The 26,838-nt window shown below is 36.2% G+C and overlaps 3 protein-coding genes across 3 annotated transcripts; all 3 read right to left on the reverse strand.

Moving 5' to 3' along the window:
- Positions 1 to 9,682: 9,682 nt before the first annotated feature.
- LOC142606367 (uncharacterized) lies at positions 9,683 to 11,684 on the reverse strand. Its single transcript, XM_075777731.1, has 4 exons — positions 10,977 to 11,684; positions 10,590 to 10,877; positions 10,101 to 10,328; positions 9,683 to 9,871 (listed from the first exon to the last, which is right to left on the reverse strand). Exons 1-4 carry the CDS (start codon positions 11,682 to 11,684, stop codon positions 9,683 to 9,685), a joined length of 1,413 nt encoding a protein of 470 aa, XP_075633846.1.
- Positions 11,685 to 12,765: 1,081 nt separating this feature from the next.
- Positions 12,766 to 13,083, reverse strand: LOC142606368 (uncharacterized). Its single transcript, XM_075777732.1, has one exon. It carries the CDS (start codon positions 13,081 to 13,083, stop codon positions 12,766 to 12,768), a length of 318 nt encoding a protein of 105 aa, XP_075633847.1.
- A 10,628-nt stretch (positions 13,084 to 23,711) lies between these two features.
- Positions 23,712 to 25,356, reverse strand: LOC142608384 (protein RGF1 INDUCIBLE TRANSCRIPTION FACTOR 1). The gene is made up of 4 exons (XM_075780160.1): positions 25,227 to 25,356; positions 24,941 to 25,120; positions 24,630 to 24,848; positions 23,712 to 24,174 (listed from the first exon to the last, which is right to left on the reverse strand). The coding sequence occupies exons 1-4, from the start codon at positions 25,227 to 25,229 to the stop codon at positions 23,959 to 23,961; spliced, it is 618 nt and encodes a 205-aa protein (XP_075636275.1). The 5' UTR covers positions 25,230 to 25,356; the 3' UTR covers positions 23,712 to 23,958.
- Positions 25,357 to 26,838: the final 1,482 nt, after the last annotated feature.

Below are 26,838 nucleotides of genomic sequence, written 5' to 3' on the forward strand. Positions count from 1 at the left end.
CTAAACTTTTTTAAGTATTTGACTATTCTTTTAAGTATATGTAATCTCTCTAGTTTCAAACTCAGAATCTCATAAATATCATGAGAACTTAAGAATCACTAGCCAACTCCTTAGAGTTACAAGTTTCCTTCTTAACATTACTAAGTACGAGCACCCCAGCCAACAGCCAACTCTCTCTCTCTCTCTCTCTCTCTCTCTCTCTCTCTCGTATGTTATATATATAATAAGCCAATAATATTCCAATGGGCATACGAGTTGTACCTGTTGCTCAGATTGATAAAAGTCAGAGAAATGGCCGACTGGCCGTGGAATATTACTGTTTATCCATGTTTGGTGGCTAATACGGGGCTACAACAACTACAACTTACAAGCTTATCGACTTGAAGAAAAGAAAATGTCAAACGGTAAGTACAGAGAAAAGGATCGTACATTCTAAGTACGTTGTTATTATTTGCAGCTTTCGCTTGGCCAAACATACTCATTAAAAACATGCTCAATAAACAAAATCTGAAAGTGATTTTAAAACAGAAAAATACAAAACAAAAAAAGATCTCAAATCCTTTTGGAGATATAGTAAGAGAATTTTTTTTTCCTTAGAAACCCTACTTCATGGAATGAATTAGATGAGTTTATATAGACTGATCTCAAGAAACTTTTACTTTCCCAATATTCTTTAATAGAAGTGTATGTTTTTAATGGATTGTTACCTGTTTTATTGCATATCTAGTATTGTAAAAACAACAATAGCCCAAAAACAAATCAATTCATAATCCGGCTGATTTGACTGTCAGTTCAAACAGTTTTGAAAGCTATGCAACATTTATCCAGTGACCTTTATTTCCAGGATTAATTTACCTCACCAACTTATATGGTAGATCCGGCAAGTAATCAATTAATTAGTGAGGGATATGGCACATGAAATCAAAGCAAAATTGGCACCCAAAAAAAGAAAAAAGAAAATCAAACAATTCAATTCGTAGTAAAATCATAGGTGTCGTAAACTGCGAGAGCAATAGAACGTGTGGTGCTGGATCATAAATATCGAATTACAAGAAATAGATGAAGTGATCATGGATACATATTACATATCATTTGATTACTACTGATCTCAGTTATATTAGACCTATAGCAAGAAGCATAGTGATTTGATGGTAATTATTTCAATTGAGATCACACGTATATATATATAGGTGTTAGATACATCATAGAAGAAGATTAACTAATAAAAGAAGACTAAACAAAAGAAAACTTCATTTGGATAATTTACAGGAATTAGAAACCTACCTACCTAGAGTAAGATTTCATACACTAGTACATCTTCTCTTAACAGCATGAGACGTAAACCTAGGAGATTTGAAGCTTGATTGAAAGAAAGACTCCAACTCTTCACGCCTTGTGTTTTCAAAGAATTTCAGGTCTGCCCATTTCCTCTTGTGCACAGATACTCTTGCTGGTTTTCGTGGTGTGGGTGGGCAGCTTTGTGTGGTTGGAATTTTGTGATCAGGAGAAGTTGGTGTTCTACACCCTTCATCATCATCATCATCTACTTGTTTTGGAGCTTGAAGCTGTGGAGGTTTTGGTAGATTTTTCTGGGAGATCATATGATCCTTGGACATGGTGGAGAAGAGTTTTGGGCACTAGAAATAGAAGAAGTTGGAATTCACAAAAAACTAGGTGTGAGAGAGAAAAGAGAGGTTGACAATTTGTAGTTTTTTTTTCCCTATTTTCTAAGCTTATCTTTTTAATTAAAAATAAAAACTTATACTGTCGTTCCCACTTTCTCATTCTTCCTTTATTCTACCATCTACTCGTCTTCTGTTTTACTATCTTTCCTTCGTTTGGAAGATACAACCATGACAAAACAAACGGTCCTCCTAACAAGTCATGACAATGCACTAGTACAGTGAAAAGTATAATTTTTTTTTTTTTGAAAGAGTTTAAACCTATGGCTTAGAGATTTTACCAATTGAATTAATTAAAACTCACAGTAAAAAATATTATTGATTTACGAAGTTAAAAGAAAACCATCCAATTAGACTATATTATATATGTCTCTGTAGAATTACTCTAAGAAGTACATATTTAAAGGGAGATCTTTAGACGTCGTAGAGCTTTTGCGATATAAAGTTTTAAATCAAATGTTCTTTAGTTTTCCTTCTTTCTTTTTTTTTTTTTTCCTTTTTGAGAATTTAGCATTTAGAGTGTTTGAAAAATTATATTAAATAATACTTTAAATTCTGAATTTATAAACCCTGAATAGTTAATTTTAAGTTATTGTAATTATGTTTTTAAAACAAAAAAAAAAACTCTAAATTTCAATATTAGTCTTAATTAAAGCTAAAAACAACTTTAAAGAGATTCCTTTTTAAGTTCTTTAGCAAAAATTGAGAACCTAAAAGAGCTTTAAAGCTCTTAAAGCACTTTTGCAATCTTTAAAAGTAGAACCAGATGAACTTATATCTTTTACTCTTACAAGAAATAGCAGCCCGTTAGCATTTATTTGGAAATTGAAATGCAAGTTTTGTGTTAAATTTACTATGTGTATGTCTCTTTCTCTTAGGTAGTTTTATGCAATATTTTGGGGGAGAATAGTCGTACTGCTTCATCTCATATGATATATTAAGTTTCATTAATTCAATTCATAATAGGATCTACCATTTACGTAAAAATAGGGAGTACAACATTATTATACTCTTAAAATATATATTGTATAATTTTTCCTTTCACTTTTTGATTTTAGCACGGAAATTGGACTTATTGAGAGTTATGTTGGTCATCAAGCCCATGTCAAGCTACACCACGTGTAAAAAGTAGAACTGTTTTTTTTTTTTTTGGTGGGGGAGGAATATATACGTATAGAAGAAGATAAGTATAAAGTCATAATAACCACAGATTAAAACGATATTTGGTTCCAAATATGCAAGAGCTATGGTTGTGATAGCATAGGTCTAAGCTCATTATATCCTTCACCTTATCTAATCATAACATTGTTAGATGAGTTCACACTTCACAGTACGTAGCTGTACCCAGGTTATCTAAGCCTATACCTCCAGAGCATCCCATGCATACAATCAATGGTCCCTATTTGTTCTCTCTTCGTCTGTCATATCTGAACTCTCTCTTTCTTTCTTGTCTGCTTCTATAAAACGGACTTAGCGGCATTGGATACCTTTTTGGACACAGCAAAAATAATTCGGAACTTGATGGAGACATAGAATTCCCTAGCAAATATCCCACACAACAATGTGTATTTCTGCCCCCCTTACAAACCAATCATACCAGAACGGCTGCTATGGGCTTTAACGTAAGGGAAAGGGTACCGTACAATATAAAGATGAGTTATCATATTGTGAGGTTCAGCTAATAAAAAATTAGTATGAATTAATAATAAAGATTGAAAATACTACTGAAATAATAAGCGAAACTAAAAAAGTTAGCACCATTGACTCCAACCTTATAAAACTGGTCAAAATCTGATGAAGCAGTTTTTGGATGTCCTTTAACACGACCTTAATGTAATTAGAAATTGATTCTGACTAGCTAGCACTTAAAAAAAGAAGAAAGAAAACCTAGAAAAGTATAATAATTTTTTTTTTTTTGCTGAATTAGAAAAATATAATAAATTGGTTGGTATGTAGAAATTTCTAACATGTACAATTTTGGTCCATTATGGTAAATCAAGAAATTCCAATGAATGAAGCTGCCCTGCCGGTGAAACAGGACGAACCATTTGTACGCACCAAAATTGTTCAGCAGTTTCCTTTATCTCCTTATAATTTCACAATTTCAACTACCTTCTAATAAAACTACGGACTACAGGTACCCATTACCCAATATAGACAGATTTATCAGATTTTTTACAGTGACTGATCCCCAAATATTGAGGCTGTTGGTGAAGGTTCGTAAAGTAAAGTTAATGCATTCAGGTACCAACTACAGTAGTTTTCTGTGTAAAATCCAAATGTAGCTCAATGGCTTGGGGGGTCACTTTAATTGGTCAGTTGTCGAGTATGAAGTATGCATGCATTGGAATTTGGAAGTACACGTGTGTTTCTGTCTATCTACAGCGTACTATCATGTACTTGTTGCACAGAAAATACACTTGTAAATTCATGCATTGTTATCGGAAAATACTAGGTTACACATTTTTTTACAGACCATTAATATTAATATAGTAAATGATTATAAGTAAATTAATGAAAAAGTAATTTGATGGTAAGCCTATACGAAAATCAATAAGAATTAGCTATAGTAATAGTTTATAAAACTCTCTCGATCCCATAAAAAATAAAAAAAAAAATTGTAAAAATACTATAAAATAATTTGTGATTGTATTATTATTTATAGTTATCATGTATAAACAAGTGTTCAAATGTGATAGGAAACTAGTGGCAAGATTGTTTCTAAAAACTTGCCCTTGGATTGGGTTCAATTATCTAAATTGAGATATGGTGTAGTAGTATTGTACAATACCACTTCCAATGGTTGAGCTTAAAAGTGCTTTTAATCTTAACATTTGCTTCAAAAACATTTTTAACTTTTATCTTTCTTTTTTTTAATTTTTTTTTAAATTTTTTTTAAAACTTTCCTCTCATACATAAAAGGTAGTATTGGCTAATGCATTGGATTCAAATCCTAGTTACCCACTCTTGAGGGGCAAGATTGCTTGTAGAAACTTGTCCTGAGATTGGGTTCAATTACCTGGATTGAGATCTAGTGTAATAGTACCACGCAATATCACTTTTAATGGTTGAGATTAAAAATGCTTTTAATCTTAGCCTTTGGATCAAAAACATTTTTAACTTTTACCTTTTCACTTTTATTTTTTTTTAAACTTTCCTCTCACACATAAAAGGTGGTATTGGCTAATGCATTGAATCCAAATCCTAGTTTCCCACTCCTAATTGGCAAGATCGCTTGTAGAAACTTGTCTTGGGATTGGGTTCAATTACTTGGATTGAGATCCGGTGTAATAGTACCATGCAATACCATTTTCAATGTTTGAAATTAAAAGTGTTTTTAATCTTAGCCTTTGGATTAAAAAAATTTTTAACTTTTAAATTTTAACTTTTTTTTTTAACATTCCTGTCACACATAAAAGGTGGTATTGACTAGCTAATGCATTGGATCCAAATCCTACTTACCCACTCCTGTTTTTAATTTTTCCCTGTTCAATCTCTCTCTCTCTCTCTCTCTCTCTCTCTCTCTCTCTCTCTCTCTCTCATGCATAAAGAAATAATAAAGAATAAAGAAAGATTTATATAAAAAAAATAAAGACAAAATATTTAAATGAAGTGGTAAAATAATAGAATATGGGATGTAGGATTTATTGTAAAGTGGGGTGTTAAGAGATAAAATAATTTTTTGAGTTGCTAAAAGTTAAATTTTTTAGCACAACCAATGTGAATTATCTAATTACACCATTTTTTTTTCTTACTTCTAATTACAACTTATTAATGTGTCACTTGAACCTCAATGGGTTAGCTAAGTGGTTCCTAAAGCTTCATGATATCTATGAGATCATTGCTTCAAAAACTCTTACCTCCATCTTGGGGCCATCCTTAAGGGATTTCTTATTGTAATAACCTACTGTGTGTGGAATGGGGGACATGGGACTACATCCACTTGAGGGAATAATTAGATACTTAAAGAGGTTAGGATATTCTTATTTATTAAAAAAAATATCATTTGTTAAAAAAAGTTCCACTTTTTAAAAATTAACTCCCCAAAATAAATTATTTCTGTAATTCATATCTCAAATGTACCTAAATTTTTACAAGTTTTTATATGTAATAATAATATTTGTGATGAGAGATGCTACGTCCACAACATTTTTACAAAAAATTACAGGTGATTAGTTGTTATTGGTTCAAATTTGAATCTAACACAAAGATTACTTTTTTGCTCCAACAATCACAACCAGTAACAACTTGCTACTTAGGATTTGTTGTAAAAATGTTGTGGACATATCATTTCTCATTTGTGATTGACATTAAATAATTCACTCAATAAATGGTAATTTTGCTGCTCTTTCCTTTGTTAAATTTGCGTATTCCTAGCTAGAACTGTCAAATTATTCAGCCAAAAAAAAAAAGTTATATTTTGCATCTTTTGTTTCGAGGCCATACTTCCAAAAAAATTGAATTCAATTTTCCTTTTTTTTTGGTGGATAATTCATGGAACTTCATTACCACAAGAAAAAAAATGCTTCACAAGACCCTTACAGAGATCCAACAAGGAACTCAAGGCACATACCCAAATATCAAACTAACATACCAATCAAAACTAAAAAACATGGACTACTAGGTCACAAAAAACCAACTCATAGTAACTTGCCAAACACTCAAATGGAACAATTACCCTAAAGCAAACAGGAAGTAAAAAATATTACATACAATGAGCAGAGCACTGTTTATGGAAGGGTTGAATTGAGATTTTTCTTCCATTCTTTCTTCGACTTCTCTTTAAATTATGTTTACCAGTTCCATTATACTTTAATATCACTTCTCTTTAAATTTTGCTTCGTGTGTACCCAAACCTCAGCCTCCTTTAACTGGGTTTTCTATTTGGGCTCACAATTTACTTGTAACGTGGGTACTTGCATTTCCTACTATGGATAGCTCCTAGGCGAGTCTCGAGAATGATCACTCAACCGTACATCCTATGCCCTCCCGTGTATCTTTGTACTCTCTTCTTCTCTCTCTTCTCTCATACCCAATTCACCAACCACCTTTCTGTCATCCTCTCCTACGTATAGTTTTAGGATAATGGGAAGCTCATCATTACCCTTGATCACACTTGTGTGGGAGGGGCCCAAACTGATTATTCCCAACAAGGAATATGCTCCATCGGAAATGGAACTGAGATCATTGGAACTGGTGTTAACCTCAAAATTTTGTTCTACAGCGTAATTCCCTAAGGCATTCCCGTGCTGCCGACGTATTATTGAATAAGGTGAAGGCACTCACCAACCACCTTATACCGAACTGAGGGATAATGGGCTGGTCAGGAGGTTGGGTTTGGGCAGGGTAATATCCAGGTTCATTTGAGCTTGGGCTAGGGCCAAATGGGCCTATGGCCGCACATCGTATAATAGCCCCCTCTTGATTCATGTCCAGTAACCGAGAATGAATCAAGGATTTGTATCGTTGCACTGAAAATCCTTGGCAAAGTTAACTGTCAGTCATTAATGATGGATAAGACAACAATTAATATCCTTAAAAGAAGCGCTATGGCAACCTGTCATATCTGGACGTAATAATGGTTGACGGTTCGTGAACCGAGGCCACATGTGTGGGGGTTATAAAAAGACATTTGAAAAGGTTTTCCTGCCCTTTTTTTTCATTAATTGCTTCCACCCTATAAATAGGGACCCCTTTCCCATCATATTATCTTTTCCTTCTCTTATTACTCTAAGTTCTTCACTGCCGAGCACAATCTCCTTACCTAGCATAGGTTCCCCAACAGAGAACAAAAATTTCCTAAAGCCCACAGTAAGTTTCCTTACTCACTTCCTTCCTTTCTTTACTTTCTTTTTTCTTTTCTGTTTCTATTCCATAGTAAAGAATGGGGTTTGCTCATCTTCTTGATACAGAGGCAGCCTTGGCCAATTTTAGGGCTAGGTTTGCTATCCCTGAGGATGTAGAAATATCATATTGCCACGAGGACAACATTGCTCTTGAATGGCGTCCTTAAGTAGTATTCTTCCCTTTAATGACCCTATTAGAAGGAGGGGTTAGGTTTCCCATGAACCTTCTAATACTTATAACCCTTAGGTTTTATGGTCTATGTCCTGACCAACTTCCACCCAATTTTTACCGAGTAGTGAGTTGTGTTAGCCGACTAAATCATTTTTATGGGTTATAGTTAAATCACCATGACATAAAATTCATGTATAGTTTGTGTGGTAACATAAGATCGGCATACTACTTGAATGTTAGGAACATACGGGTACGGTTAATATCGTGCCTACCCGACTCTAACAGAAATTCTGCGAGAGAGTTTGTTCGGGTGAGCAGTAATTGGCATGCCAACGAACTTACCTGCCTGACTTCGCCTAAGGACATTGGTCGGTACCGTGCACCTTTAACCTGTTTTTAGTCTATGTCGTGATTAGTTTTCAAGTTATTATTTGAATATGTATTAACCACTTCCATTTGTCATGATGCACAGAGGGTAAAAGGTTCAGATCGAACATTAGGGTCGTGCACGTGAGAGACCTGAACTTTATGCTCCGATCAGAGATCTTTGTCAATTTTGACGGGCAGCTTCGGGCATCTCATCTCATACTCGGCTGCGCTTCGGTCTATACAAGCTATCAACCTTTTGGACAAGCCTTGCTAGTAGACAGCCCTCTATTGTCTTACATTGACGTACGACATCCTAATTTCCTCCCCCCAATTTAGCAGTAGGAGAAGCTCAAGATCTCGGCCTCTAGTTGGTTACGGCAAACTCATTGGTACCAGAGAAGGACACATCAGCTGACTTTGTTTTCTAAGGTTGTGTCGTTCATATACTAGTTGAGGAGACCCGTGTTGAGGTTCAACCAGCCGACCAAGAAGAGGTTGAGTTGGTGAACTCCTCGAGTGCTGAAGCCGAACAAACAGAAGACGAGATGGTGGTCCGCCGAAACATGACAGTTGACCGGTTATTGCCCAATGGTCATTTGGTGCAACAATAGCAAGCCCGAGGTCGGGATCAGCCCTCTCTAGATGCTCGTACTCAAAAGAGACCCCGTACTACCGACTAGCCCGTAGTAAGGCCAAAAGATACTCCCTCAAGGACTCCTCCAGCTTCTACCCCAGCTGTTGTGGTCATCTGGGAACCGACTAGTGGCGCACACCTAACCAGGCAGGTCGGGTCCAATGTAGCGTCCTCATTTGCACCCCCTACTGTTGGATGACACACAACTTTTAGGCTCGGGAACAAGCCTCTCTTTGTGACTTCCAGTTTAAGGAATTGGGCCCAAGGTAAGGGTGGACGGATTGCTCAAAGCCTTGGGCAAGGCCTGCAATTGCTTGAAGATGTGCACTACTTCTCCGGCGAGAGTGATGAGGCATTGGCTATCCGGCTGCAATGGCATTCCATAGCGGTAACATCTCTTACTTGTTTCTTCACTACTTCTTTTCCTTTTTTTTTTAATAACCATTGATGTTGCTATAACAGGCAGCGCAGTTGGTTTATATGATGGAAGACAGGTTGAAGGATGCTATAGAAAAAGCTGACAAGGAAAGGGCCTTAAAGGAGGTTGCCGAGGCCACAGTGAAGGACAAAGATAAGGCCGTGGAGAATGTCGAGGAACGGGTGACTGGGATCGAATTGAACCATTTCTACCTGGTCGGTGACCAGAATCGAACTGAACCAAGTTTCTGTCCTTAGAACATTTTTGATGTAAGGTTTTCACTTGGTCGGTGACTGGGATCAAACCGAACCAAGCTTTTGTCCTTAGCAAATTTGTCTAAAAAAGGGGGAGGGGTGACAATTATTTACATACTGTACATATACCTCATTGTTTATAATAGCTTGTAGATATTTCTATTTCATTGTTCATAACACAGACTTTATATAGTTAATGATAAAACTTCTTTAAGTTTTGGACATTCCAGGGCCGAGGAAGTGGTTTTTCTTCCATGTCTTCAAGGTAGTACGCTCCTGTGCTAGCTATGGTGGTGACTCTATACGGTCATTCCCAATTCGGTGCTAACTTCCCGGCATTACTGTCCTGGGCATTTCCCACGACTTTGCGTAGTACCAGGTCTCCAGCCACAAAATCCCTTACTTTTACGCCTCGATCATACTGCCAAGCAAGCTTACGTTGATAATCGGCTAAATGTATCACTATCGCCTCTCGCTTCTCCTCCAACAAATCTAACTGACCCACCATCAGACTTGCATTGTTGATTGTCGAAAAACCAGCCACCCGTGGACTTCACAAGCTTATCTCCACTGGATTATAGCCTCAGCTTTGTAGGTTAGGGAGTAAGGGGTTTCATCGGTTAACCTTCTTCGGGTTGTCCAGTAGGCCCATAGAACATCGACAACTCCTCGGTCCATCGCCCCTTAATCCCTTCCAGCCTCTTCTTTAACCCATTCACGATTACCTTGTTCGTGGCTTCAGCCTGACTGTTGCTTTGAGGATAAGCTAGAGTGGAATACCTATTCCTGATGCCAAGATCGCTACAGTACTTACAAAAGCCTTTGCTGTCAAACTGTAAGCCATTATCTGATACAAGAGATTCCGACACTCCAAATCGGGTCACTATATTCTTCCATATGAACTTCTTCACGTCTACATCACTTATATTGGCTAACGCCTTGGCCTCAGCCCACTTAGTAAAATATTCCACAGCTACCAGTACAAATCTTCAGTTTCCAATAGTTCGAGGAATTGGACCGATGATATCTAGCCTCTACTATGCAAACGGCCAAGGGTTGCTAATAGGATTCAGGCTTCCTGCAGGTTGATGGATCAGCAGGGCGTGTTTTTGACACTAGTCACACTTCCACGCATACTCGGCAGCATCCTTCTGCATTTGTGGCCATCAAAACCCCTGATTCATCGCTTGGTAAGCCAAAGACCATCCCCCTACATGATTGCCACACGCCCCTTCATGTAATTCAGCCAGAAGTTCTTCGACTTTATCAGGGTGGAGGCATAACAAATACGGCCCCCCAAAATATCTCTGATACAATCTTTGATCTTTAGACAGCCAATACTGAGCAGCAGTTATGCGTATTCTCTCGACTTCCTTTTCATTGTCCGGTACACGATCCTCGGCCAGAAAATCAACGATTGGATTCATCCAACATGGCTCATATACCTTAACATTTGAGACATTCACCTTTGATTCTATGCTGGGTTCCTTGATAACTTCCCCCTTGATCAATCAGGGTACTTCCTCAGTTAACGATGAGGCCAACGTGGCTAAAGAACCCGCATGCCTATTCTGTCCCCAAGAAATTTGAATCACCCTCACCTTTTGAAATCGTCTTATGGTTTGTTTTACCAACTGCAAGTATTCAATCATCCGAGAGTCCTTGGCCTCAAAACTACGGTCCACTTGATTAACAACCAGCCGTGCATCCAAGTAGATGTTGACTTCTTGTGCCCCCAGGTCAGGAATAGCCCTTATACCAATGAGCAGAGCTTCATACTTGGCTTCCTTGTTGGATACTTTAAAAACCAACATAAAAGAATGCTCCACCTGTATTCCTTTTGGTGTGATTATAACAATCCTAGCCCCTGCACCCATTACACTGGACGCAACGTCCACAAATATCTTCAATTGCCGAACATCCACGTGGTACACCATCTTCGCTTCCCTTCTCGGGGAGAACTCTGTGACAAAGTCAGCTAGAACTTGGCCTTTCACCGAGTTTCTAGGCCTATACCATATATCAAATAAGCCAAGCCTAGTTCCCCATTTGGCTATTTGGCCCGTGAAGTCAGATTTCTTTAGCAGTGACTGTAATGGATACTCAGTCAGTACATAAACGGTGTGGACTTGAAAGTAATGGGGCAGCTTTCTTGTGGCATGCACCAATGCTAAGGCCAACTTTTTTAAAGGCAAATACCTTGTCTCTACGTCGACCAACAACTTACTAATGTAATAGATTGGCTGCTGTATACCCTGGTCTCTCATCAACACGACACTTATAGCATGCTTGGATACCAAGAGATACATGGATAGATCCTTTCCATTTCTTCAACAGTTGGTAGAATGGATGGCATCAATCAGCAAACTTTGAAACAAATCGGTTCAATGCAGCCAACATACCGGTCAGGACTTGCCCTTCTTTTGGGTTACTTGGTGACTTGAGGCATTCTATGGTGCTAATTTGGTCGAGATTCACCTCTATCCCCCAGTGAGTGATCATATACCCCAAGAACTTGCCATTTCCCACTCCAGAGACACACTTGTCGGCATTAAGATGTAGCTTGTGTCGTCTGAGTATTTCAAAGATGTCAATAAGGTCAGCAACATGCCCCTGCTCCTTGCTTTTCACTACCATATCGTCAATATATACCTCCACAGTATGACCGAGCTTCTCTCTAAACATCAGGGTCATCATCTTTTAATATGTGGCCCTGCATTTTTGAGTTCGAATGGCATCACCGTGAAGTGATAATTAGCCTCAGGAGAGATAAACGATGTTTTTTCCTGGTCTTCGTGGCCATGAAAATCTGATGGTAACCTTGAAAAGCATCCAAAAACTCATCCTTGGGTATCCATACGTTACATCCACCAATTGGTCAATCTTCGGCATCGGAAAAGGATCTTTTGGGCATGCCCAGTTGAGGTCGGTAAAGTCCACACATACTCTCCATTTTCCATTTTTCTTTTTCACGACCACCTTATTAGCCAGCCATTTTGGAAAATAAACCTCTTTGATTGCCCTGGCTTCTTTTAACCTTTTTACCTCCTGCTTAATAGCTTCCACATGCTCTTTTATTGACCTCCTAGGCTTTTGTTTTTTCGGCGGATAGGATAGGTCCACATTAAGTCAATGAGTTATAAACTCTGGATCCACTCCGAGCACCTCATACGAACTCTAGGCAAAAACGTCCAAGCTTTGTACCAACAATAACAATAATTTCACTCTAACCTCCTGTAGCATACTTACTCCTATCTGGAAACTTCTGTTCTCATCTGGTAATATACTTACTTTGATCAAATCCTTAGCACTGCTAGCCCCCTTTTCCTCTCGAGGATCCTGTAATTGCTACAAATGGACCTCCTTGGTAGACTCTTTTTGCTTAATCTCTCAGTTGATAGCAGCGACTATACATTGCCGAGCTACTTGCTGATTTCCCCTCACCGTTGCAATACCCTGCTCAATATGGAACTTGACCTTAACATGCAAAGTGGATGGAATTGCTCCTATGGCGTGAATCCATAGCCTACCAAGAATGGCTATATACGGCGAAAATGAGTCGACCACTATAAAAGTTACCATTACCTCCTTCCCTTCCATGTTCATAGGAAGTGAGATTTGCCCCTCAGGAACCATCATTTGGCCATCGAATCCCACCAACGGCGTATCATACTTAGATAAATTCTTGCTCTTCAGACCCAGAGCCATTTAAACAGATCGAGATACATTACCTCGGCTCCACTTCCTTGATCCACTAGCACCCTCTTTACTATAAAACCATTTATTTGAGCAATGACTACCAGAGCGTCATCATGAGGCTGAGATGTTCCCTCCAAATCTTCATTGTTGAACATAATCGGTTCCCAAGCACACCTTATCCTTTTTCCTGAGGGGTAGTTCTTCTCGGTGACTTTCTACTGGCACCACGGTCAACACCCCTTTTCTTTGAGTCACCGAAGTGCCCATCGAAGCAGCATGAATGACTTCTGGACAGATTGCCTCCCATCTTGCTCGGCCACCGAAAGTATGGCTCGTTCTTTATTGGCTCTAAAATCTTATGCACGGGCTCCTTAAATGTCACATTTACTTCCCCCGCCCGATCACTGGGCTCTTGAATCCTCAAACCCCCTCTAGATCTTGGTTGAAAACCTCCTTGCCGAGACTTCTTAGAATATGGCGTTGTGGCTGGCGCCTTCCCCTTACTCTGTCTTCCCGTCATAGGAGATGAAAGAGGGTTGGGTAAATTTGCTCGACATAGGTGCTTACTTGATTTCTTTCGAGAACGGAGATAGAGCTGCTCTGTGTAACGATCGGCTCATGGCATCCATCGCAACATCCCGTGGCCTTCACCTCTCAGGTGAATCTGAATCTCAGCCGTCGTAACCCTGAGACCAATCCCTATATTGATATGAACCAAATTGACGAGATGCCTCCCCATGACTTCCCCCCACACTCATAGATCCTTCGACCAGCTCATCATGATTCCTTCATCGGCGTCTACCTCACGCTTCTAACTCCAAGTCCCTCACCAACCTGCGTAAGTGTTCCAAATCCTAATCCCTCCTATCACGATGTCCATGCTCGAAAACATTAGATACTAATCGGTATGTCTGGGATGATCCCTCTATAGAGCTAGAATACTCCTCATCCTATTCATGTCCACGATCCTCGTTCCTTTTGTACCTCTTTTTGTGCCAACTAGAACTCTGAGAAGATCCTCCAAACCCACCCGCAGCGTAACTCCTTGAATGATGGTCTGACATTGTTACTGCTTGAACCTCGGCAGAACTACAGTTATGTAGGAGATTCCCACAGATGGCACCAATTGTGTGTACCCAAACCTCAGTCTCCTTTAACTGGGCTTTTTATTTGGGCTCACAATTTACTTGTAATGTGGGTACTTGGATTTCCTACTATGGATAGCTCCTAGGCGAGTCTCGAGAACAACCACTCAACCATACAGCTCGTCCTATGCCCTCCTGTGTATCTATGTGCTCTCTTCTTCTCTCTCTTCTCTCATACCCAATTCACCAACCACCTTTCTGTTATCCTTCCTCCTATTTATAGCTTTAGGATAATGGGAAGCTCATCATTACGCCTGATCTCACTCTTGTGGGAGGGGCCTAAACTGATTATTCCTGACAAGGAATATGCTACATTGAAAATGGAACTGAGATCATTGGAACTGGTGTTAACCTCCAAATCCTTTTCGGCAGCATAATTCCCCAAGGCATTCCAGTGCTACCGACGTATTACCAAACAAGGTGAAGGCACTCACCGACCACCTTATACCGAACTAAGGGATAATGGGCCTGTCAGGAGGTTGGGTCTGGGTGGGGTAATATCCAGGTTCATTTGGGCATGGGCTAGGGCCAAATGGGCCTATGGCTGCACACCGTACAACTTCCATTCTTCATTCTAAGAGCCATGTAACTCAAATTGCACATTCTAGTGTTTCCAAGGGAGATATCTAAGGTTTAAATCCCCACAACCTCATTGTAACTATAACTTTTCTTGAGGTCAATCAAATGCAACTTACTTTGAATCATGACCAAAAGCATCCAATCTTTCAGACCTCCAACACCATTCCCTTTCTTTAAGAACACTACTCAGCTTAGCATAGAACTAGCAGCATCATAGACAGTTCTGGCACCATATGTTTGATACAAACTCTGTCAAGGTGCCAATTATCTAGCCATAAGAAGAAATTTTTTCCATTTCCTACTTCATGGCTTATGAAATTTTTGGATTCAGCTCTTAGCTTTAACACATTTCTCCATCCCCATGTGCAATCCTGAGTAGTTTTTTCAACCCAAAAGCTTCTGCCCTTTAGCAGAATTTCATGCACTGATGCCACCCGCAATGAGCTAGCTTGGGTAAAAAGATTCCAAATATGTTTCATGGTCACAACTGCGTTCCAATCTTCAACCCTTTTAAGACCCAACCCTCCTTATTTGGGAGAGAAAACTTGATCCCATGAGACTTGCATGTTTCCTTTAGATGCATTTACCCCTTTCCATTAAGAAATGATTAAATTGTTGCTCAATGCCCTTAACAACTTTCTTGGGAAGGATGAGAACAATTGACCAATACATTTGAATGTTTTACAAGACTGATTGAATTAGGAGGAGTCTAGTTGAAAATGATAATTTCCTTCTGTCCAAGTGTTCAACCTAGCTGTGATCTTCTCAATTAGAGGGACACAATCCTTCAAACTTAACTTCCAAGTTATAAGAGGCAAGCCAAGGTACCTGACAGGCATATTATCATATTTGAATAGCAAAACTAAAATGATTTGCTGCTTAATATCATTTGTTATAGCAAACAAAAATACTTCACTTTTTCGTTGGTTTACTGAGAGGCCAGACAAGGAATTAAACTCCTCAAGAGTGTCCTTATAGGCTGCAGCAAACAGTCGCAGATTATCTGCAAAACTCAAGTGAGTAATCCTTAGTTTATCACAAGTAAGATAGTATCTGAAGTAATGGAAACTATCTACTTTGGATCGCATAATCTGAATAGCAAGATTAGGAGCTTTCTCACTACCTAGGAAGAACATTGAATATTTAATCTCATTTGAAGTGACTTGAAGCTAGAGGCCATTCTTTGACTCACTCGTAATCTGATCTGGAAACAGGTCAGTAACCCTGCTAATCATGTAGGCCTCATTGGTAGCGTTAGATTACCCAAACAAATTTTGATAAAATTTTGAGCACCAATTTTGTAATCTCAGCAGGTTCCTCAAATCGATTTCCATCCTCATCTGGTAAACATTTAATGGAATTCAATGCTTGCCTAGCTAGCTTTAATTAAGCAATGAAAAACCCTATTGTTTTGATCCCCCAAGTTCAACCATTTGTTTCTAGATTTTTGCTTGAGATATGCTTCCTTAGCCCTCTGAATAGCAAGATCTTTATGGAGATATGCCTCTTATTGTTCCTTCAAAGCTGGATCTCCATGATTCTACGTCATCCTTTACTGAATTACCTCCAACTCCTGTTTAGCAACAGCCACCTTTGCAGTGATATTACCGTATAGATTTTTGTTTATAAGCATTATCCTTGTCTTGACAAATTTAAGCTTCTTATAAGGGGGAACATAGGAAAACCAACAGCTGATCCACCATTGATTAAACATGACCATGTCTAGCCTTTTGGCAATGAAATCCTTTCCCCCTGGAGAGTGATATGAAATGATAGGGATTAAGTATTCTACAAGGCATTGAGGAAAGGCACTGAGCCACCATTGATTAAACATGACCATGTCTAGCTTTTTGGAAATGAACTCTTCCCCCCTCTCTTATTATCCCAGGTGAAGAAAATTCTATAGCAGGATGATCCACAATGTCTTCTCTCTTACTAAAAGCTAAAAATTATTGCTCATAAGCTGTTAAGCTTAAGGAGGAACCTTCCTCCTCATATTCTATTCTAACAACATTAAAATCCCCTTTAAGCAGCTAAGGGTAATCCCCAACACCCTCCATAGCTTCCTCTTTTATATGACATTATTCAAAGCATACACAAAGGTAATAAAACTAAAGATTATTAATTTTTCAGCCAAAACATGGCAATACATAGCCTAAGTGTAACAGGACAAGAATACCCAAATTGTCAGCCAAAAATAGCCATGTTTTGGGCCAAAACATGGCAATGCGTTACTGTATCTTTTCAGAATACCGGCCAAAATGGCCCAATACCACAATTTTCAGAAATTTTTAGCAAAAAAACACTGTTTCGGAACTAAATAGGAAAATATTGGGCCATTTTGGCCCAGAATACCCAAATTCTTCGTAGCCCCTTATCTAAATAACAAATTTCATGACACCAACCAGGCAGCATACTATCCATAATTCCATCAACATTATATTGCTTAATTTTAGACAAACTATATGGATCGTCAATCTATCAACCAACTTCTTTACTTCATTAAGATTTAAAGGGCTATTCAAGCCCAGGACGTTCACTACCCCAAAAAAATAATAATAATTTATTATGGCGATTTTATGGTGGTAGTTAGAGAAAATTATATTATAGACACAATGTTATGGTAGAAAATGGCCTCCAATACCACCGTTGAGAGTGAACTAGTGGCTGGGACTAAGACCAACAAGCCTTGGGTTCCTGGTTCGAGTCCTTTCCCTACTGCCCCTTATACTATGGGCCTATTTGGAATTCATTTATTTTGCTGAAACTGAAATTTTTTTTGTTGAAAATATTGTAAATAAAGGTAAAAGTTAGTTGAAATAGTACAATAGGACCCATGAATAGTACTAAAAAGTGTAGTGACACTCATGAATAGTAGCCAAAATAAGTTAAATAGTAAAATAAGTTGGCAAAAATAATTTTTGTCAAACGAACTATACATAAAAATGAGGTCTTACCCAGGCCTGTTAGGTCCTTAAGGGGGTGCTTCTATCCCCCTTCTAACCATTTCTTTAATACCAATCAATATATAAAGTCTATCCAATTTATTTTACCTGAAACTAAAATTTGATTATGAAATTATGTACAAGTAGAACCAAAATTATTTGAAATCTATTTGTAATTGCATTGTAATCGCCGCTATAGGCATATCCAAGTTTAAAAACAGTTCTGAGATGCTAGAGTAGTGATTACAAATCACCACAATAAGTTGTGCTGCAAAAATTCCTCCCACTATGGCGGGTTTCATAATCGCCGCAATAACTTTAGATCAACCATATCCAGTCTATAGCAGGTGTTATTAACCGCCACAATAAATCCTGTCACAATAAATTTTTCCATACAAAATCGTCCTTATTACATATTATGAAGCACTTGCATTTTTTTTTTTTTTTGGGGGGGCAGATTTGGAAGTCATGCTATAGATCAACACACTTTTTGCAGCGACTTGGAGCGGCTCTGATAGCCACAAAAACTCAATAATCTTGTGGTGACCTCACAGTTTACATCAAGATATTTAGAAGAGTTTGAATTCAGTAAGGATGGGGTGTAAAACCTATGTTTTACATCATCCAATAAGAAATTACTACATCAACATTTTACTTAAAATTCAATACATCCTACCACTCCTAATAACATATCAATAAACTCCCAATTTGGTTAAATTTATATATGGGTATTAGAATTTATTAAGTGTGGTTATGCTTATTCTTAAATATGTGACAAGATAATGTAGTATATTAAGATTGGAGAGGTCAAACATGAGTTTTACACCACATCCTTATAGAATTTAATCTCCATTTAGAAAGGAAATTTAAAAAAATATTAAATTCTATAAGAATGCATTGTAAAACTCAAGTTTTACTTCTTCAATCCTAAAATGCTACATCATTATATTACATATTAAAGAACATGCACAACTACACTCAATCAATTCTAATACTCATTTGAAAATCCAATTTAACTGTGAGTTTATTGTGAGATGTTATTATGTATGCAATATGATATATTGAATTTTAAATAAAAAGCTGACATTACAATTTCTTATTAGATAGTGTAAAACATGAGTTTTGCACCTCCTCCTTACCAAATTTAGACTCATTTTAAAAAGAATGACATATTTGCTTTGGAGAATTGTCCAATTATAACTTTTTTACCATAATTTTAATTAATTGGACTTGTAATCATTTGATGTAAGTGCACAATTGCACCTGGACCCAAAGAAGATTATGGGCTCAGGCCCAATGAGCCTTGAACAATAAAATTTGTAGAGCGTGGGCTTAGAACCTAGGTTAGAAGTACTGGGAGCTTGATAACAGGCTTTTATAAGTAAATACAGGTGAAAAACAAATGATAGTTGCAAATGAACCTCCTCGGATCTGAGCCGAAGACTACTTCTTTATTATTTCTCTTTCTTCTTTCAAGATTACAATTTCTTAATTTCTTTCTTTGTTTTTCGATTCCAGCTTTTTTTGGCCTTTACCCCCATTTTATACTTCCTTCCCTGATACTTTTCGAACAGTGACTAGAAGTTTCCACCTCACTGTTCAGGGGTCACCTCCCCATTAATGCGGCCAGGGAGGTAGGTGCAGAGCCTTTAATGCGGAGGTGGCAGCCTTTATTCTTGATATTTTCTTTAACACTGGTGCATCTAGAAGATTCAGGATGTCCCCTTTTAACCACTGGTCTTTCTAGGGTTGTGCTTTGACCTTCATAATGAAACTTTGAATTCTCTAGAACCTTTCCGAGGAGAAGCTCGTCCTCGGCTGTATCCTCTGACCCTCGGCGTATGGGCCAACTCATAGAGTTTAATCCTAGAGCAGGTCGGCCCTCCATGTTCCAGCCCAAAGGCCCATATGCCCATTTGGACCCTTTTACTCCCCACATTTGAAATGATGGAACATTATTCCTAAAGTATTGAATAATTATATATATATACACTCAGAATTACTGTGTGTCTGATGAAAAAACTTTTTTTTTTAATAATCGATGAAAAAACATTTAGTAGAACTCTTTTTGACACATTTGTCAGTTAGCTGCATTGCAACAGTTGCATTATTAAATAAATAAATAATAAAGACATTGCACTATTGGAAGAAATTAATGGTTTTTTTTTCTTAAAATATATGTTCTGTTACAACATAAGGTAAAAGTTAGAACTATATTTTCAACCGTGTGATAAATACTCAGGCTAAATGAAAAAAGTGCGATAAAGTATTATTCTTACCATGCGTTTGGTTGGAGCAAAAAGGAAGATGACGGAAAAAATGAAGGAAAGAAGAGAGGGAGGATATTAGATTTAAACCAAGTACAATGACTATAACGCATATTAAATAATTAGATATATATATATAAGGTATTACTGAGATTACAAATAATTAGATAATACTGCAATTCGATTGGTCCTTTTAATACATGTAAAAGTGCAAAGCCATGTAACTAGTTTACCCATGCTATAAAGAAAAAGGTAAGATAAAGTAAACCATAAAACCATTAGATTGGGGGCTTTTTTTCACCAAAAATGTAATTATAAAAAAAAAAACCCATCAATTAATTAGGCATACACAAATAAGTTTTTTACTTTGGAAAGTAATTTCCTTAATTATTATTATTTTTTCTTTTTAGAATTGCTTCAATTGAGAAAAGGAACTCAACAGACTATCAAAATACTTAGGTACTCTTGGAGTATAATGAAATGATACTTCATTCTCTTATTTCATGACGGACTCTACCATGAATTTAATGAGTGGACTCCACTGTGAATGTGAGAGGAGAAAGCATCATTTACTATATTCCAGAAGTACCTAAGAATTATTCAACAGACTAATAGTATAATGGAGGAGGGCCAACTCGATCTCATAAAATCATTAGGTAAATTTATTTTGTGGCAAAATAAAATTTCTAGTTAATATTAAAACATTCCATTTCGGTATATTAGTTTATAAAAACAACAGTTAAACCTTTTTTTTTTTTTTTGAGAAATGCAATAAAACTATTTCTCTTCATCTTAAGTAAGTTGTTATTCAACTACCATTCTATCAGTTCTTAAAGTTTTTGAGATGTCTCATTGACCGTGTGTTGAACGGTTTGACCAAAGACTTGCACACTACTTCCTTTTATATATATTAGTAAAGGTTGCATGTGCAAGACACGTACTACCTCTTGAGTGAGAAAATTTAAAATAAATATTTTTTTTTAAATAATATGGAATCATGTACTTAAATTTTAAATAGTTAAACATATGACTATTTATTTACTATGATAATTTCTTAAAACCTATTTACTAAAGAGATTATTTACTTACAAAAAAATTCTACTAAGAATAATAACAAATGTCATCATCTTCAAACAATAAACAACTAAGTTTTGATAAAATATTGTCACAATATTTAATTTTCGTAATAAATGATGACATTTGCTATAATTGAAACTCTTCATCAAATTAAATATACCTACAACCATTTGCAATGAATATTTTGTTATTCATACTTCTTTCTTTATCATTTTATTTTATGAGCCTAACTACGATGTTTAGCTTACTTAATTTTTAATGAACACCTTTTTAAGAAAGAAAACAAATAAAAAAAGAATAAGATAACAAAAGACATATGTCATTGAAGTTTCTATTAGATAAAATTATAAATTTTGAAGATCTAAATCTCTAATAAATTAGTGTTCTCTAGGTAACAAATAAAATACCATACATCATCATTTTTACTTTAAGTATACCTAACATATAAAACTCAAAATACATTAAGAACATTTTTGGGACATTAAAATTTTAGTGAGGCATTTTAGATATTGCACAATGAAATATTCTAGGAATTATAAGATTTTGCTAGGTTTTTCTTGTCTACAAAATATAAGAAAGGAAATTATTCAACTTTAATGGTCCGTTTGAATTGAGAGGGAGGGAGGGGGAGTAGAGGATAATTAGCTCAAAATTAATCTATTTCTAGCCAATTCTACTCTACTCCCCTCCACTCTCTCTTCCTCCCCCCTAAATCTAAAAGGGTCCTAATTAAAGTTGGGGAGGGGTGGGAGAATGAAACTACACTAAACATAAAGGGGAAAAGTACTTTTTTCCATAATTTGTTTTTGTTGGTAAAAATGTGTTTTTTTACTTTAAACAATGTGTTAAAAAAAAGTTATCCCAAGAAAACTACCCGTAAAATTATAAATTTTGGCTCATCAAATTAGCTAAAAAAAAAGTTAGGAATACAATAAATGTCACAATATTTTCTCAATACCTTTTGTAGGGATAGAAAGCCTGGGAATATATATCGAGCCGTGGGCCTTGTCCGAGGACATTTAGTAGTCCGAGGACAAGTAGACATTAGTGAAGAAGTACAAATCAGTGAATTATAGAAGGTTCTGGCCATGAGGGTTTGGGAAGGTAGTCCGAGGAGAAATGTCTCCTCGGTTTGGCAAAGCACAGGTCAAAAGGTTTGATCTGCTGTCAAGGGCAATACTCCAGACGATTCTAATAGTAAGGATAAACATAAGAGGGAATAAGACAAAGGGAAACTAAGACATATTTAAGAGAAAATTGCTACCACCGCATTAAAGATTCTGCAGCTAACTCTCTAGCCGTATTAATGTGGAGGTGATACTTGAACAGTAATATTTAGCCTTACAGCTACTCCTAAAAATTTCAGAAATGTGCTGATGGGATAAGGATCAAGACAAGCAACTTGACTTACACATGGAGGGTGGAGATGAAGCAAAAGAAGGGGATCATTTGGAAATCTATAGAAAAAACACTGTAACACTAAGAACTGTAATTGTAATCGAGTCTAAAATAAATATATTCAAGAACTACTCTCTTTGGATTTTGCCGAGGAAGGATTTCTTTGCATAAAGCTTGTTTTTCTTTGCTTTCTTACCATCTTTAATCCATGGTGAGCGTTATTCAATTCATTGAAGCCTAATTTTTAGTCTACTCTCTACATATTCTTTGTATTGGGCTCGTTAGGCTTTAATCCTTTTATCTTTTGGGCTTAGGATCCGAAACCTGCCCTTACACCTTTGCTTTAGTATGGTGGGCCTTGGTATGATATTTTATTATTTTATTTTTGAGTAATGCTACGTCCACAACATTATCACAACAAATCTTAGATGGTAAATTATTATTAATTTTTAATTGGGACAACCACTTTAAACTATGCATTAAAAAAAACAACAAACAAAAAATCAACAAAAGAAAATTGTTTGTGAAATAGTGAATTTTGGCTCACCAAATTTGACTATACCAAAAAAGAAGTTTAGGAACATAACAAAATGTCACTATATTTTCACAATACTTTTATTTTTAGCCGGGGTAAGTTTCAGTCTAATATTTTATTATTTATTTTATAGAAATGTTATCTCTATAATATCTTTCATAACAAATTATAGATGACAAGTTGTTACTGATTTTAAAATGGATCCACGACTAATATAACTTTTTTATCCATCAAGAGTAACTTATGACTTACGATTTGTTGTGAAATTAATATAAAAATGTTGTGAACTTAGTATTTTTTTTATTTGATCTATAAGAAACCGAGATCTTAATAATTGTGAAAATGTTGTGGACTTATCATTTTTTTTTATTTGATCTATAAGAACAAGTGATAACAACAAGTGTTATAATGCAAAACATTTATTTTCAGTTGTGGTTGGTCAGAGTCTTATATTTTATTATTTTATTTCAACTTATAAGAAATTGACACCTCAATAATTACGAAAAATTTTTAAATTTATTGTGTCGGTATAATAATATATATGCTAACTCATATAAATATATAAAAGAAAAAAAAAAGAGTATTAAAATATTATATGGCATTTTCACCAAATTCCACTAGTTTGGCTATTGGTACGTTTCATGCACCAAAAAAAAAAAAGAAAAAAAGATTAAAAGGAGTTGAGCTGTTGTTTCTTACTTTCTTTATATATATAAAACCGTTCATGTATGTGTAGATAACATTTACACCTTTGCATGTTTCAAATATTAATGCGACATTAAATTGCTTCCAAAGCCAGCCCATGCCCATCCTTAAAAGTAACCTAAGCCTAACCTTTTGATTAAAACCCCCCATTAGGACAGGTTACCCTTTGGTTTTAATTAGGACAATAATCCCACATGGGACATGTGGAGAATGAGCTGGATGTGCAAGTTCTTTTAAGGCCCTAAAGGTGCCCTTTGAGGATTACCCTTTCTTCTTCTTGAATTGGAATGAGGTGGAGGAGGCATGCTTTGGTACATTTCTTGTTGGATCCCTTCACGCAATTCTTCTTCTGCCTTTGCTGCCAATCTTCTTGGCATTCTTTCCGTCATTTCATCATTCTTGGTGCTTAAGATAAAGCTTGCATCCCCATTTCTTTTAATTCCTACAAGCTATATAAGATTAAAAAGAAAAAAAAAAATTATATATATTAATACTAGCTCATAAACAATGTATGACATATGAACTCTCTCCACCCAAAAGGGGGAAAATTATTTTATAGTGAATAATTAAGAAAAATAATGATCACAAAACTACCTGAAAGGAAATATCATAAAGTTACATGTTTTGTATGATTTTTTTTCCCCTTACAACAAGTGGGTGAGGAGGGGATTCAAACCCGAATGCCGCTCAATGGAAAATTGGACAATGTGACTGAATTATAAAGCTCTTGACATATATGAACTTTTTAGATTATAACGACATTGGTATCAACTAATAACGGACACATTATATTGATGATGAAAAGTAAGGCATGGTGAATTGTGCAATATGATAGTTAAGATTAAATTTATGGACCATGAAAATGTGATCAAGGAGTTCTTAATTTCAAATTATGGAAACTAACCTTACATCCCAATGAACAAAAGCGAAATGGGTCCAAGAGACTTCTCCTACATATTTCGCACAAATGACTGCTTGCCTTACCAGTAGTCTTAGGCTGAGGTCTCTCATTGAGGAAGAGAACTCTAGCACTGTTTATCACATAAGTCTGAACTCCACTAATGTCCAAAACCTTCTCAATCTCAGTGACCCGAACAACATCATGATATGATGATCGCCTAATCTGCATTATAGAGTTTCGATTAAGATAACAAAGTACCATAATATAAGTCCATTCGATCACATTGTATAATTAAAGGAAAAAATATTACCCACTTGAATTACTGGGTGATCTTTGTGCCGTGTTGATCGGCAGTAGAAGCAAAATGCATCATCCTGGCAATCAAGGCAAAACATGTTGCATTCGCTACGTGGGGAATCTTTGTGTGCGGAGCAAACAGAGAAGAAATCTGAAGATAACAAGGATTCAAGCCATGATGGCACCAACATTGCCTCCTGTTTTGAAACCCCACAAAACATACATAAACACCAAACGGTAAGCCAAGAAAAATGAGATATGTTAAAGATGAAAGAAAGATTGGAATTTGCATTGGTACATTACCATTATCAAGGTTGATTACTTTCACAGCAAAGAGAGAGAAAGAGAGAGAGAGAGAGAGTTTAAGGAACCTAAAAGAGTAACATAAGATTCATCAACAAAACAATGGATTAAGAAAAGGACAAAGAGCATATAAAGAAATATATGTATTGAAACTAGGTGCTGTGACGGTTGAGATCAAAAAAATGGTAGGTTAGGTGTATTGTGGATCGTTGGATTGGGAGAGAGTCCGGGGCTGTTTGGGAGTTACGATTAACTTTTTGGTTCTTTCCTTGTGTCTCATCGAAAGGCACAAGGTCGGCAAAACAAGGTTTTGGTTAGGTTGCGTTTGGGCGGGGAAGCCTTTTTATGAAAAGTGAAAACCAAATCTTGATGGCGTGTATGCCATATGAAAGCTATTTCCCATATCACAATAGCTGCGCTCAATGGTTTGCCTTCCACGCAGCCTTTTGTGCAATTCACATTTCAAAGTAACATTTCACATTTTAATATATATTATATATCATTATCATTACATTTTTTATCTACCTATAAAAATATATAGGTTTATTTTTTCACGAATAAGATATCATGATTCTTGCATTTTAGAATTCTAGTTATAAATTCATAGGATGTAATGACTATAAATATAAAATTGGATTTAAAATCCTTAAAGTTGTTATTGAGATCACATGGATCTCCATAATTATGTTGGAAAGCTTCACATGATATAACTCATATTATATGTTTCACAAAATGACGGTTTTGATTTACAAACTGAAATATAGCTACTAACTACCTTATAAAAGGTGGTCCATCCAATTTGATTTCATTTTTTTTGGGTAAGCTATATGTTTTCTCAAAAAATTTATCATTTAGATAACTAGAAAAAATTATGAATAATTATTCAATATTTCGGGAGCAAAATTCATTCTTATCACATAGTAATAAGTCATGTTAATTAAATTTATAGTGAGACACATTATTTATGTGAGAGAAAACTAAAAAGAGCATTGCTTTCATAACATTGAATAATTTCTATTATTTATAGTTGTAACAACTCTACAATATATAATATTTGTTTCTTTAGCATAGTTGAAATGAGGATGCTAGGTCCAAGATTCTTTTATTTGATTTGAAATGGAGATAATTCATTTCATGGTAGAGATTTAACACTTCACAGATCTAAAAAATGAATATGGTATCATTTCATTAAAAATTAATTACCATTCCTTATTTGGTATAATAAAATTTTAAATGCCAAGAATGTTATAGTTTAGTGGCATTGACTGGCCTTCTTTATGATAAAAATCAAGCCTCGAATGCCCTCCCTCCGTCAGTCACTTACTATAACAATTGAATTAGCAAAAAGAATAATTTTAAATGACACGACACTATGAATATAATTTTATTTTTTAATTTGAGATGGAATTCTACTCTAGCTACTTTAGCCTAAGTGTATGTGTGTGAAGCTCTAAGAACTCCCTCCTAAAGACTTGAACCTCCGGCTTTTACCCTCCCACACCCCACACTCCACAGGTACTTATACTTATAAAATAATCATCACGTCAAAATTACATGGTAGAACCATGAATATAATTAGATTCATGAGAAAGTAAAAGTAACATTACATTTT

This window comes from Castanea sativa, chromosome 8, assembly GCF_040712315.1.
Source record: "Castanea sativa cultivar Marrone di Chiusa Pesio chromosome 8, ASM4071231v1".
NCBI classification, from domain to species: Eukaryota; Viridiplantae; Streptophyta; class Magnoliopsida; order Fagales; family Fagaceae; genus Castanea; species Castanea sativa.

Coding starts and splice junctions, on each gene's coding strand:
- LOC142606367 (XM_075777731.1), bottom strand. CDS start 11,684: ATGTATCTCTTGGTATCCAAGCATGCTATAAGTGTCGTGTTGATGAGA. Junction 10,878..10,976: donor CCATAAGACGATTTCAAAAG/GTGAGGGTGATT, acceptor TGATTGATCAAG/GGGGAAGTTATCAAGGAACC. Junction 10,329..10,589: donor AAGGGGCGTGTGGCAATCAT/GTAGGGGGATGG, acceptor TATTTTACTAAG/TGGGCTGAGGCCAAGGCGTT.
- LOC142606368 (XM_075777732.1), bottom strand. CDS start 13,083: ATGGCTCTGGGTCTGAAGAGCAAGAATTTATCTAAGTATGATACGCCG.
- LOC142608384 (XM_075780160.1), bottom strand. Junction 24,849..24,940: donor AAGATCACCCAGTAATTCAA/GTGGGTAATATT, acceptor TCTATAATGCAG/ATTAGGCGATCATCATATCA. Junction 24,175..24,629: donor TTTGTTCATTGGGATGTAAG/GTTAGTTTCCAT, acceptor AATCTTATATAG/CTTGTAGGAATTAAAAGAAA.